The sequence below is a fragment of the Hordeum vulgare genome, chromosome 2H (assembly GCF_904849725.1).
Source record: "Hordeum vulgare subsp. vulgare chromosome 2H, MorexV3_pseudomolecules_assembly, whole genome shotgun sequence".
Taxonomy (NCBI): domain Eukaryota; kingdom Viridiplantae; phylum Streptophyta; class Magnoliopsida; order Poales; family Poaceae; genus Hordeum; species Hordeum vulgare.
Window position 1 is genome coordinate 532315307 of NC_058519.1, and position 14454 is coordinate 532329760.

The window sequence follows — 14454 nt, forward strand, 5'->3', positions numbered from 1 at the left end:
AAGAATCCCTCCATATCCGAATCCCCCTCTGGCAGGGCACCAGAACGTGCCCCAGATGGGATCTTGCGGAGACAGAAGCTTGCGGCGGCAGAAAAGTACTATCGATGATCTCTTGATTTTTTCTGGGATTTTAGGGAATTTATAGGCGAAAGACCTAGGGCAGAGGTGGCCCAGGGAGCCCACAAGCCTAGGAGGCGCGGCCCCCCTGGCCGCTGCTAGGGGGCTTGTGGGGTCCTTGGTGGCCCCCTGCCCTGATTCTCAGGCTTTCCGATATTCTTCTGTTTCGGAAAAAAATCTTTTTGGCAGTTTTGTTCCATTTGGACTCCGTTTATAATCCTCCTGTGAAAGGGGTCAAAAACATGGAAAAACAGGAACTAACACTTGGCACTGAGTTAATAAGTTAGTCTCAAAAAAAGATATAAAAGGCATACAAAACATCCAAAGTTTGACAAGATAATAGCATGAAACCATCAAAAATTATAGATACGTTGGAGACGTATCAGCAATCACCAAAATCTGCTAGCGAAATGTGAGAAGCATCGTCTCAACATCCGAGTCTTCCAAATCGGATGAATCCTCGAGGAGAAACTTCTCGCACATGCTCAGCTCCATCTCCGACGGTGGCTCTCGTGCCGCGGTGGATTGTCGGATCCGGGGGAGCCGGTGCAGCGGCTCGGCGGAAGAGGGCAGGGGCGCCCCAACGGTGCGATTCACCCCATAGATTTGGCGGAATCGATGCCGGCGGACTGGCAGAACCAATGACGGGGCGACGGCGGAAGGGATGGTGAAAGGGCGCATGCTGAAATGTCCGTTCCGCCGGCTGCTCCCTGGGATACAGGGCACCGTATAGGTGAGGCGGAAACCTGTGCTTTCGCGGATCGGGGAGGGAATTTTGCCGCGTCCCTCAAAAAAAGTTTCTAGGTCAGACGCATTTGCGGGGTTTGATCAGAAAGCATTTTCCACGCAGTCCCGTATTTTAACGGTTATTTTGCGGGTCGAGGTATTATATGAGGTCTGCTAGAGATGCTCTTAGTTTGTTCAATTTATTGGTTTGCACTAAAATTGTCTTATAAGGAGACCCTAATATTGTAAATAGACAATTGACAAATTTGATGGGCCCACTTCTTAGTGACCATCTGAAACGATCTCGTGGCAACGTTGAGTTAACGCGGGTCCATGTGTCAGCGCCGTAGCTTCACGGAAGCTTTGGGTCCGTAAATAGTAATTCCGAGTCTTAAAATAAATATTTGATTTTTAATACAAATTTATATTTAAATTAGTACAAAATTAAGACATTTATCTCCCCTAATAATAAAGCGCGCAGCGCTTCTGCCGTCCGTCGTGGCAATTTTGTAGAAAACCCCCTGTATTTTGTTGAAATCAACCCGCAGTCCTTCATTAAGTGGGGAAGAGGGGAACCACTGCCGCAGATCGAACCAGAGAGAGAAGAAGAGGGGAACCACCGCCGCCCCCGCCGTCCCCGCCACAAGCCCCCGGCAAGCGTCGCCCTCCGAGGAGGAGAGGCGAGAGAGGAGAGGGATCCGGTCGGAAGGTTCCGAGAGATGGGAGTCCCGGCGTTCTACAGGTGGCTGGCGGACCGGTACCCACAGACGATGTCGGACGCAGAGGAGGAGCCAGTGGAGCTCGATCCCGGGGCCTTCGTCCCCGTCGACCCCCGCCGCCCCAACCCCAATGGCCTCCAGGCCTCCTTCGTCGCGCTGGCCGATCAGCTCTGTCGCCTCCACCTCGGGCAGATGCAGCCCATGCCCATGGCGTGCCTCGCCTCCTCGGACGAGAAGCTCCGCCCCCTCCATGTCGGGCAGACGCAGGCGCAGGTCGTGCCGGCTCCCCCGGTGCTGCCCACCTCCCCGGCCGAGAAGCACGCGGCGATGCCGAAGAGCATCTCCATCAGCTCCAAAGGCTACCTGAAGCATCGCGTGATGAAGCCGGTGAACGTCGGCTCGGTGAGATCATCGAAATCCAACCCCTCCATTCCCCCGACTCAATCCCGCGGCTCTGTGCCAGTCCAATCCATGATGCTACGTGTTCGACCATTTGCTTGTGTCGACGCAATGACAGCAGCAGCGCGTGTTCGTGGGCATGGACGGCACGAAGGAGGAGGAGCACAAGAGCGGAAGCGATGGCGGGGAGAAGGGCGGTCAGGTCGCCACAGCTCCCGGCGGGCTGAAGTTCCAGGTGCTATATATGCCACATTACAAAACAAACAAAAAACACAAAAATGGGAGACCTAAGTAACGCAAATTTTGATTTAGATGCATAGAGCAAACGACACTTGAGTCAAAAGAGTTAGGACATACCGGCAAAAATGTGAATATTTGAGCTGCTTATCGGTGGGGTTGATCTGGGATTCTGGATCATCAGAGAGGTAAATTCATGTGTTGGAGGGTACTTTCGTACATGGTTTGTTATGTAAGTCATTCTGAATTGCTAGCTGACCTTCACGTTTCTCTAAAATTGTGTGCAACTGCCAGGGTATGATCCGTGCAGTGATTATCCTATCAATGGCTATCTCAATGATCCAGCAGTGCAGGACGCTTTCCACGCTAGGATGACAGAGTGGTCACCCTGCAAGTAATTAGATGAATTGGACACTGATTTAGCATACACCGGTCAACAATTTTGCAATGATTTTCACCCACACGTCCGAAAGTTAACCGTGTGATTCATGCTTGCAGAAACTTCAAGTGGAAAGATGCGCCAGTGACTATGCTGTCATCCATCAAGTTCTTGAACGAGAACAAGCTTCTCGTTTGGATATTCACGTAGTAACAGATTAACATTAGTTATTCTCAGACACCTAAAAAATATTTAGTTTTAGTAGTACAATAAACTTTCCTGCATTTTACAGTGGTGATTTCGACTCCGTATGCCCTCTTCCGGCGACGAGGTACTCTATTCAAGAACTTGGCCTTCCTGTGACCACTTCATGGCGCCCATGGGTGGCAAAGGGGGGGGGGGTAATTAAATCCCATCATCGAAAACATTATTCATCTACAATGTTTTGGTCACTCTGAAATTGACGGCTTCACTCACTGGTTAGGTGGCAGGATATGTTCAGCAGTACGCCAGAGGATTGACATTTCTATCAGTGAGAGGTGCCGGTCATCTTGTTCCGTCCTTCCAGCCTGAGAGAGCGCTGGTAATGTTGACCTCTTTCCTGAAAGGGATGCTTCCACCTTACATTACATAGAAGGTCGGTGAGTCATGCAGGAGTTGGCAATTGCTACTACGTGAAAATAGAGTTGCCACTTGCTATGAGTTAATTAACGTATTCCTTTGGAAGGTTTATTTGCTTAATAATGATATAATATGTACCTCTATCCGGTAGATTTGAAGAAGATCTCCTGCGCCGACTTTTTTGGAAGACCATCAGTCGTCGCTTAGACCTTCTTTGCCACAGGTATCTACCTTCACCAATCTTCCGCCTCAATCGCTTTAGGTCCTTGAGGGGGCAACACTCTTGTTGCCGGGTCAAAGCATTGTTGCCGTTGCAGCTTTCTTTATCTTACTTTGTCCCTGCCTTGATTATGTTGTTGTAAGGTGTGATCTAGGAGATGACGGAAGTGCTTGTAGTCGCATGCATTAGATGGATTTGTGTTTGATTTACAACTATTTGCATAAAGATTTTGCTGATATTTTTTTGGGTTGAAGCAAACACATCCAGATAGTTTCAGTATTTTTTCAGAAAAATTGAACTTAAGAAAATATAAGTTGTGGTTCACACAAGTTATAACTTAATGTCTATGCAGCATCTCGCCGTACATGAAGGCTTGAACATGATTCCTAACTTCCTGAAACCGAGGTTATCCATAGCAGCCTTCCTCTGGGTGTTAGGCTCCACATCGTCGTCGGCCGCTGCAGGTCGGTGTCAATGTCGAGGGCTCGAGGCAGGTCGGAATTTAGGAGTTAACTTATGGTGATAGCTTTTTATTGCTTTGTCATCTTCTTTCCTTTGTGAAACTGGCTGCAGCAAGTAGAAATTTAAATTTATGTGAGCAAGTAATTAACACAATTTTTCTGTTGGCGTATGCTCAAGCAATCACCTTTTCGATCTGTACTTTTTCATCTTCTTTTGTTTGTGAAACTAGCTGCAACAAGTACCAATTGGAATTGATGCGAGCAAGTGGTAACCATGAACAAGATGTTCCAGATTCTGTAGTATGTGTTGTACAATACACTTCTTTTTTGCTGTAGAATCAGGTCCTCTTATTTTTATGCTAATATGACATAGATATTTTGATTAGACTCTTGTTGGTCACATATATACACAGTTCTCTGCCCATAACTTGCTGGAATCCGAAAATCCACCCTATAATGAGCTTTTCAATATTGTTAGATGATTTCAAAATTGGAGGTTTGACTTTAAATTGTGTTGTTATCACAGAAAATGAATGGCATCACTGAACTGATAATTGTAGACGATTTTGATAACCGACCTTCAAAAAAAGCAAAATATTCTGAATCAGGTGTTTTGGAGACATCACCTATGTCACCATCAATCTCAACATCATCTCCGGTTTTTGAATGTTTTGCATTGATTGTGCCGGAATGAGATAATCAGATAAATCATTATCCATTGCCATCACCTCATTCTCCAAACAACTTGACATTATCTCCAGATTTTGAGTTGATGAATGAAGCAGAAGTGTCAATAGATGATGATAATGAACCATATGAGCATAAACAGATCAAAATTGATGAACCATAAGACTATCTCCCACAAGGTAATTCTTTAATTTATAAATGTACTTTAATACCTCGCATATTCAATCTTTTTTCTATGTGTGTCAGTCTATTTATTATTTGTTCATGTGTATGGTTCACCTATATTTACACGTAGATTTATTCAATACATTTTGTTAAACTTTTTGACCTTTTGAAGATTATGAATTGACAGACCATGATTTATGTGCTCATATAGCAATAGAAACATCTTCAGGAAAAGAATTGTTGGTGACGACAAATGGAAGTTCTGTCTTAGAAAATCAATTGATGTGCCTCCTAGATGAAAAGGGATGGGTAAATGATAATGTAAGTAACCTTACGCGAACCGAAAAAGGTTCTAATCTATAATATCCATTACTAATGTATTTTTAAAATGTTTATAGGTGATCATCAGTGCATATATATGTTGTTTAAAGGACCAAGTACATGTTTAGAATGATAGTAAAGTATATTTTGAGATTCCTTTTGTTGTTGCACTGTTAAAACGGGATGGTAATCTTGGAATATAACAAGATGAGACCTTTATGACAGAGATTGTTAAAAACTATGTGAAGTATGACATGATAATATCCTGATTGATAATTTCCATGTTCAAGGTTTCATACACTTTTATTTATAGTTGTTTTGTTTCATCAAGATTAAGATCCTCTGTTTCATCAGGATTAAGATGGTTGAACATGTAAGCAGTGTATAATTTTTGCCCGGTGCAACGCACGGGCATTTGTACTATGTATTTTTAAAATGTTTATAGGTGGTCATCAGTGCATATATATGTTGTTTAAAGGACCAAGTACATGTTTAGAATGATAGTAAAGTATATTTTGAGATTCCTTTTGTTGTTGCACTTTTAAAACGGGATGGCAATCTTGGAATATAACAAGATGAGACCTTTATGACAGAGATTGTTAAAAACTATGTGAAGTATGACATGATAATATCCTGATTGATAATTTCCATGTTCAAGGTTTCATACACTTTTATTTATATTTTTTTGTTTCATCAAGATTAAGATCCTCTGTTTCATCAGGATTAAGATGGTTGAACATGTAAGCAGTGTATAATTTTTGCCCGGTGCAACGCACGGGCATTTGTACTAGTCTCTCCCTAATAATAAAGCAAATAGGGTTTCTGGTCGTCCGTCATGGCATTTTTGCAAAAAGGCCCCCTCTTTCCTGAAAATCAACCCGCAGTCCTTTTGTAAGTTAAAAAACGTTTCAGTTTTTCACAAACCCCCCCCACACACACATTAGTTAGAACACACCCACCGCTCGTCTCCTGCCTTCCAATCCCCATCTTCATCTTCACCTCGAGCGCAACGCCACCTCCTGCCGCGCCCATCCCGCCTCATCGCACGCCGTCGGCCCACCAGTGTGCGCCGTCCCCACGAACTTGGGCTGCCGGAGGTGCTTCTGCTCCATCCCGGTCCCCGTGCACCCGCCGTCGCCGGCCAGTGCCGCCACCCGAGCATGCACCCGCACGCACGTCCGTTTGCCGCCGGCATTTCCATTTCCCCTCCCCGCGACGCGAAGCTGCGCTCCACTCTTCCCGGCAAGTGCGCGCGCGCCGGGGCGAGGCTGAGGCACTCCTCCACACCACTCGGCCACGCGGGCGGGCACGCGCCCCTCTCGCCGCGCCGACCGCGATGAGAGCACCACCCGCGACGCGCTCCTCCATAGCGCTCTGACCGCTGCTCCTCCAACGCGCTGGGGCGAAACGACCGCGCTCCTCCATAGCGCTCGCACCGCTGTGCGTCCGTAGGCGTGACTCTGTCGGAGGCGAGGACGGCGCTGGAGGGAGCGAAGCTTAGGGCGAAAGCAGCAGAGCGGTGGTTGTGGAGTGTCACATGGCAGGACATGAGGTGCGCCCTTGGTCTCGCTGAGATGGTCACGGGCAAACGAGTCGGCGGCTGGTGGTAATGGCGGGATCTAGTCCGGACAGCCACGCATCCACCGTGCTAGCTTCGCTCTGCTATGCCTGTGATGGCCGCCGTATCTGCTCCCGTGACGCGCCGATCTGTCGTTGGCCGTTGCTGCTCCTCCATTGCCGGCCGCCGCAGCTCTCTGCAGTTATTGTGGGCACGAGCCTTCCTCGCCCACCGTGGAGAAAGAGGTGCGGCTCCAGGAGAGGAGGAGGCGGCCTGTGGGGGAGAGGTAGCTGCGTTTATTTCTTGTCTTTAATTTCCTCATCGCACAGAGAGCAAGCACCGCTCTGTCATGTCGATTTTAATGCATGCATCCTGATCGATTGAATGCTTAGCTGAACCAACCGATCAATTTCTCTCCTTAGCTTACTTTCTTAGGCTGTAGATTGGACTCTAAACTATGACATTTGAAGATTTTGTTCTGTAACGTGGATTGAAATATCTGATATCTGCAGTTGTGCAAATTGCTTTGGATTGCACAAATTTGAGCATGTTGAAATCCCTGATGACACAAGGGAAGAGACACCTGAGGGCTGCTAAAATTGGGCAACCATCGCCCAAAACAGGTCACCGTGAGGAGGATGCGGTAATTAATATATATATATATATACTCTCAATTCTGTTTTATCTACTGTCGTTTTTAGTCATTTGAGAGATGAGATTATTTCTTATATGTTGTCAAAGAATTGATCTATTTTTGTGTTTGATGCAGTCCAGTTTGAAGGTAAATGGGTCGGCAGCCTTCCCGGAGAAGGGGAGAAACTCTGGTGTTGTCGCTTCGATCAAGACTATGGTTTCGAATTCGATGGCTTTCCCTGCAAAAAGTTGCGACAACTTGGTGTTGTACTGCATGCTGTGTGGCATCACAGCAACCAGTCAGGAGAACATGCAAGATCATCTCAAAGGGAAAGTTCATATCAAGAAGACTTCCAAGCTCACGCGGTCATTGCCTAAGGAAGTAAGGAGGATGGGGTAAGGGATATGGTTTGGACTTTGCCAACCCTACCCAAATTCAACAAAACAATATATGTGTTTTACTGCAGCATGGTTAACTATAGTATTCATAATTTCCTGTGAGGCTACTTGAATCGGTTGTCTTTCCAACTCATTGGTTGACCATAGTACAACTGCCTCCTTACAAATATGTAACACACCCTCAACTTTTGAGCCTAACTTTGACTACAAATTTTACTGATAAAATCTGAGTTGTATACTAATACATTGGAAGGAGTACCTGTGTCTAGATGAGAATTTTCTACGAGCTTGTATACTTTCTGTTTCTTCTGCTACAGCAACATAGATTCATCCTGAATTCTACTTTAGAAATATATTAGACCTCTTGTTGCCGACAAGCAGTTTTTCTTCGATCGATGTCGTCACGGGATCACCATCAGAGCGTACTTTGAGAATGGGTTGATCAGCGCGGTGTAGATTGCTAGCTTGGAGTTGAGCTTGCCCTCCGGGAGGTTCAGGGTCACCTAAGACTCAACGTCGTCGCCGTACATGAGGTAGCCCAGTATGGCCATGGATCCGTAGTTGAGGGTGCATGCGACGAAGCATATGACCAGTACCTGTCAATGCACTCCAACACAGAGACATGCAAAATCATCAGCCAAGGGAAGTGAGACATCGTTCGGCATACAACCCTGTTCGATCACCCTCGGCACCTTCGTGGCCATCGAGAGCAACACCGTTGTACACAAAAATGCTATTATAAAAAAAGAACATTATTACCACTCAATAAAAAAAATTATTATTAAAAAAGTAATCCAATTTTTAGGTAAGCATTACATTATATTTTAAAACTTTAAAAGAAACTCATTCCGTCCAAAAATAGATGTAGGTTCTGCATTTTTTTCTAGCCGAGTGCAACGCACGGCCATTTGTACTAGTTTTAGAATAAAAGAAGTATAAGATTTGTCTTCTTTATTTTCCTCTGGCGGGAAGCTCTTTCCTTTCACACGATTTGTGTTCTTTATTTTCCTCTGTCGGGAAGCTCTTTCCTTTCGCACGTTGTTTCTCCTTTTGAGAGCCCGGCCTGCTGCTTTGGACTGTGCCAAGTTCGCCTGTCGCAGTGTCCCCTTCGTTGACGCCTTTGACAAACATGTGCACGCTTCCAAAGCTTGTCCTGCTGCATGCCATGCCACCCCCCATTGCCTCCCTAGCTATAGCTCGCCTCGCCTCCTATATATACACAGCAAAGCCCTGTTCCTACAGTCACCACCGGCTCAACTGCGCCTCAACACCAACTGCAAGGAACAACAGAGTTATCAGGGAAATATTAGCTGCCATTTGCGACCATGTTCAAGCTGAGGTGCCCCAACCCCAAGAGGCTTTTCAGGAGGAGTTCCTCCAAGATCAGCAGGTCTAGTAGCAGCTGCAGCAGCAGCAGCGACAGCGGCAACGATGCCTCCGGTGGCATCCGTGGAGGCGGCGGCAGCGGGGAGATCGAGTGGGAGGTGCGGCCGGGGGGCATGCTGGTGCAGAGGAGGGACGGGAGGGGGGACGTCGAGGTCATCACCGTCAGGGTGGCCACCGGCTACTCCTGGCAGGACGTCTCCATTGGAGCCACCTGCACTTTTGGTGAGTAACAGTACTATATTTGCAAAGCTAACAGAAGTTGATTAAATTTGTTAGAGAATATATGGACACGACTAGTGTCTGATTGGTAGAACGTGTTCTTGAACAGTTTTTTCATTAGATCACGATTCCTTTTGGGGCTTCTCTCATATGCGAAGCAGTAAGCCCAAGCTCTTTAATTAAGAACGATAAAGGCTCGAGAAGTGATCGTGGGTGTAGCATGCAGGCACTCCTTTACATAATTCAGTTGTTTGGACCATAGCCTGTAAAATTCCAGACAAGTTGATCTAGAGCTAGCATTACCTCAGGTTGAGTAGTGGACCCTTGTGAGGTCCTGAATCTTATCATGGATTTGTGAAGATATATGCAGGTCCATTAGCAAGGTCTCCTGGCTTGCAGTAATACAAAACTACTGATGGCCAGGACTACTAAATCATAGCGTTGTCGTTGTGATTTTCTTGAAAGAATGCATGGACCTGCAGCGTGCACACGATGGTTTATACTCAATCTGTTTTTTATCACTGAAAAATGAACACACGATGGTTTAGAGTAGGAACCTGAGTGGAACTTTCCTCCATCTTGTTTGCTAGTAGTACAAAGCAAGTGTGTTTTTTTTATCACTGAATATAGTATATCAAGTACATTTCATTGGATCAAGGTCTAACATGTATTTTGCAAAATTAATTTATTCAGGTGAGCTAAAGGTGGTAGTGTCTATGGTGACGGGCTTGGAGCCGAGGGAGCAGCGGCTGCTGTTCAGGGGCAAGGAGAGGGAGGACAGTGACTACCTCCACATGGTTGGGGTGAGGGACAAAGACAAGGTGCTGCTCTTTGAGGACCCTGCCCTCAAAGACATCAAGCTTCGGGCCACGCTCGCGGCCCAGGCCATGCAGAGCCCGTATCAGACTTTTATCAAGGTGTAGGCCAACCAGCCTCGCCCACCGCGCTAATGTTAGGGTAAATCAACCGCACCATCAGACATCAACTAGTCAGGTCTCACAAGAGTTGCTAACAAAAAGCATACCTGGAACCTGATGCTGTGATGCATGGTGTGGTTCGCTGTTGTTGGTCAGTACTTGAGTACCACTCCATGGAATGTAAGGGCAAATGGCCTCCCTGTGTGAGAGTTAGGGTACTACCAACTTTTAATTAATTATAATTGCGTGGTTATGCAATTTGTAGCTAGTTGCAAGTTTAAGTTCTTTATACTAGATGCTGGAAGGGCCAGTTTACAGGAATTGCAAGTCTAACTGTGCATGTCATGCAGGGTATTAAGTTAGAGCATCTCCAGCTGCCCTATTTTAGGTTTGAGAGTGCAACCTTGCATGGGGCATGTGCCCTGTGGCATAGTGTGGGCTAAAGGAAGTTGACTACTACTCCCTCCGTTCCTAAATATATGTCTTTTTAGATATTTTATTAGAAGACTACATACGAAATAAAATAAGTAAATCTATACTTTAAAATATGTCTATATACATCCGTATATAGTACCTTAATGAAACCTCTTAAAAAAGAATTACATTTAGGAATGGAGGGAGTACATGTAGTTCTGTTGTGGATGACATGTATCAATGTATCATGACCCATGAAGGCATGCGACCACATTTTTGTGGTCCTTTTCCCATTAAGATATTTTTTTCCGGAGTTGGCGCTATATGCATAGTACCCGAATAATAACATAGCAACAACATTGGTCCACTAATGTACGTGTATTTATATGATAATGACACGCAACCTCAAGTTACTCATGGGCAAGGGATGATTTTATACAGGATTGAGCCCTTGCGGTGCAGGTAACAACCCTAATAATGCTTCTCCTAAATTATACATACATACATATATAGGGGTCCACTGACTATGGCACGAAGTCACCGAGGGCTTTGGTTCCATCATTTTGACCGTTGTGAAGTCCTCCTTATGGTTGGCCTCCTTTCGAGGACTTGGAGGGGTAAACTCTCTTGTGTCCTTACTTGCCATGCGTGAACTCCCCGCGGGGTTGGACTACAATTTTTAGGAAGGACTCCTTGGAATCATGCGCAACTAGTCATGGGCCCGATCCAACGACTCATCCATAGAGATCATGTGGTACACTTTGTAGTTGGCTATGATTTGGCACTAATGAGGCGTTGCAGAAGAGCATGTTGGTGTAGGATCACTAGGGAGTGGCTGGAAGGAGAAAGAGAAGTTTATGTGTTATTCCGGTTCTTGTTGGAGGAGGATCTAGCAATGACGGCAAAGGAGACACGGAATCTGAAGTTCGAACTGACTACTTGGGTGAGAAGGAACTCTGCAACGCAACCTCCACAGGTGGCATGCATGATAGAGTGCTCTTGGCCAAGTCGATGCTTAATCGTGAGACGGCTCTAGTATCAGTGATGTGATGGGAGTACGAAACCCTAGGGGATATTTTCTCTTATATTTCGATGCCCATAGCATTGTTGACACTAGTGAAGAAGTGTGATGAGACCTACCCTATGTGAACATGGAGAGGTTAATCGGGTACCACAGTAGTGTTGTCCGGCAGGCAGGTGGGGTGGGCTAGTGGGAGTTGTTTTAACTAGGGAGTGTAGGGAAGGCATTGTCGGACTGATCACCGACGCCAACGATCTATGTTAGCTGATGGGGGTGAAAGGGCATGGGAGGGGTGAGGAGAGAGCGATTTTGATGCATGACATCGATGGTGCCGACACAACTACTATCTACAGAACGATGGGGCCCACCACCAATGTGTAGAAGGTCGATGCCACGACAACTTCATATGCGAGTAGGACGACCCTCACGACAGTGTCTCATTCGGGTGGCATAGTCATCAAATGTCTGCAAATAAACATGTCCAGATGTGTCTATGGATATCCCATTGGTCAGAGTATGTCCAACTAGAGTCAAGAAATTTTAAGTCCGAACCAATTTTTCATTGATTTTAGAATTAGTGTTTTACATCGCAAAAGGTCCTTGAAATCTAAAGGTCGATGTCCCTGATATGTCCATTTTGCATCATGATTTTCCATTGATATTTATAGTGTTCTCAAGCATTATTTTGTTGGGGAACGTCGCATGGGAAAGAAAATTTTTCCTACGCGCACACAGACCTATCATGGTGATGTCCATCTAAGAGAGGGGATTTCCGATCTACGTACCCTTGTAGATCGCACCGCAGAAGCGTTAGTGAAGGCGGTTGATGTAGTGGAACGTCCTCACGTCCCTCGATCCGCCCCGCGAACCGTCCCACGAACCGTCCCACGATCCGATCCGATCTAGTGCTGAACGGACGGCACCTCCGTGTTCATCACACGTACAGCTCGACGATGTTCTCGGCCTTCTTGATCCAGCAAGAGAGACGGAGAGGTAGATGAGTTCTCCGGCAGCGTGACGGCGCTCCGGAGGTTGGTGGTGATTTAATCTCAGCAAGGCTCCGCCCGAGCTCCGCAGAAACGCGATCTAGAGGTAAAACCGTGGAGGTATGTGGTCGGGCTGCCTTGAAAGTTGTCTCAAATCAGCCCTAATTGCTCCATATATATAGGAGGAGGGGAGGGGAGGCTTGCCTTGAGGCTCAAGGAGCCCCAAGGGCTGCGCCACCAAGGGAGGAGGAGTCCTCCTCCAATCCTAGTCCAACTAGGATTGGAAGGTGGAGTCCTTCTCTCTTTTTCCACCTTTCCGTTTTTTCTTTCTCTTCTTTTGGTTTTTATTTCTCTTGTGCAAGACAGCCTTGGGCTGACCCCACCTACTTGGTGCGCCACCCCCAAGGTCCTTGGGCCCTCCCGGGTGGGTGGTCCCCCCTCCCGGTAAAGATCCGGAACCCATTCGTCATTCCCGGTAATGCGCGAAAACCTTGCGGTAACCAAATGAAGTCATCCTATATATTAATCTTCGTTTCCAGACCATTCCGGAAACCCTCGTGACGTCCGTGATCTCATCCGGGACTCCGAAGAACATTCGGTAACCAACCATATAACTCAAATACGCATAAAACAACGTCGAACCTTAAGTGTGCAGACCTTGTGGGTTCGAGAACTATGTAGACATGACCCGAGTGACTCCTCGGTCAATATCCAATAGCGGGACCTGGATGCCCATATTGGATCCTACATATTCTACGAAGATCTTATCGTTTGAACCTCAGTGCCAAGGATTCATATAATCCCGTATGTCATTCCCTTTGTCCTTCGGTATGTTACTTGCCCGAGATTCGGTCGTCAGTATCCGCATACTTATTTCAATCTCGTTTACCAGCAAGTCTCTTTACTCATTCCGTAATACAAGATCCCGCAACTTACACTAAGTCACATTGCTTGCAAGGCTTGTGTGTGATGTTGTATTACCGAGTGGGCCCCAAGATACCTCTCCGTCACACGGAGTGGCAAATCCCAGTCTCGATCCATACTAACTCAACGAACACCTTCGGAGATACCTATAGAGCATCTTTATAGTCACCCAGTTACGTTGCGACGTTTGATACACACAAAGCATTCCTCCGGTGTCAGTGAGTTATACGATCTCATGGTCATAGGAACAAATACTTGATACGCAGAAAACAGTAGCAACAAAATGACACGATCAACATGCTACGTCTATTAGTTTGGGTCTAGTCCATCACATGATTCTCCTAATGATGTGATCCCGTTATCAAGTGACAACACTTGCCTATGGTCAGGAAACCTTGACCATCTTTGATCAACGAGCTAGTCAACTAGAGGCTTACTAGGGATAGTGTTTTGTCTATGTATCCACACCTGCACTGTGTTTCCAATCAATACAATTATAGCATGGATAATAAACGATTATCATGAACTAAGAAATATAATAATAAATAATTTATTATTGCCTCTAGGGCATATTTCCAACAGTCTCCCACTTGCACTAGAGTCAATAATCTAGTTCACATCACCATGTGATTTCAACGAATCCAACACCCATATAGTTACGGGGTGTGATCACGTCTTGCTCGTGAGAGAGGTTTTAGTCAACGGTTCTAGAACTTTCAGATCCGTGCGTTCTTTACAAATCTTTATGTCATCTTATAGATACTGCTACTACGTGCTATTCGGAAATGCTCCAAATATCACCTCTACTATACGAATCCGTTTCACTACTCATAGTTATTCGGATTAGTGTCAAAGCTTGCATCGACGTAACCCTTTACGACGAACTCTTTAACCACCTCCATAATCGAGAAAAAAAAATCCTTAGTATATATAGTTACTAAGGAT

General features: G+C 45.9%; 2 protein-coding genes across 2 annotated transcripts; both read left to right on the plus strand.

Moving 5' to 3' along the window:
* The first annotated feature begins 1516 nt into the window (after positions 1–1516).
* LOC123428606 lies at positions 1517–5180 on the plus strand. Its single transcript, XM_045112824.1, has 6 exons — positions 1517–1964; positions 2080–2196; positions 3062–3160; positions 3771–3882; positions 4904–5040; positions 5130–5180. The coding sequence occupies exons 1-6, from the start codon at positions 1563–1565 to the stop codon at positions 5178–5180; spliced, it is 918 nt and encodes a 305-aa protein (XP_044968759.1). The 5' UTR covers positions 1517–1562.
* Positions 5181–8749: 3569 nt separating this feature from the next.
* Positions 8750–10555, plus strand: LOC123430441 (BAG family molecular chaperone regulator 1-like). The gene is made up of 2 exons (XM_045114314.1): positions 8750–9250; positions 9941–10555. The coding sequence occupies exons 1-2, from the start codon at positions 8968–8970 to the stop codon at positions 10168–10170; spliced, it is 513 nt and encodes a 170-aa protein (XP_044970249.1). The 5' UTR covers positions 8750–8967; the 3' UTR covers positions 10171–10555.
* Positions 10556–14454: the final 3899 nt, after the last annotated feature.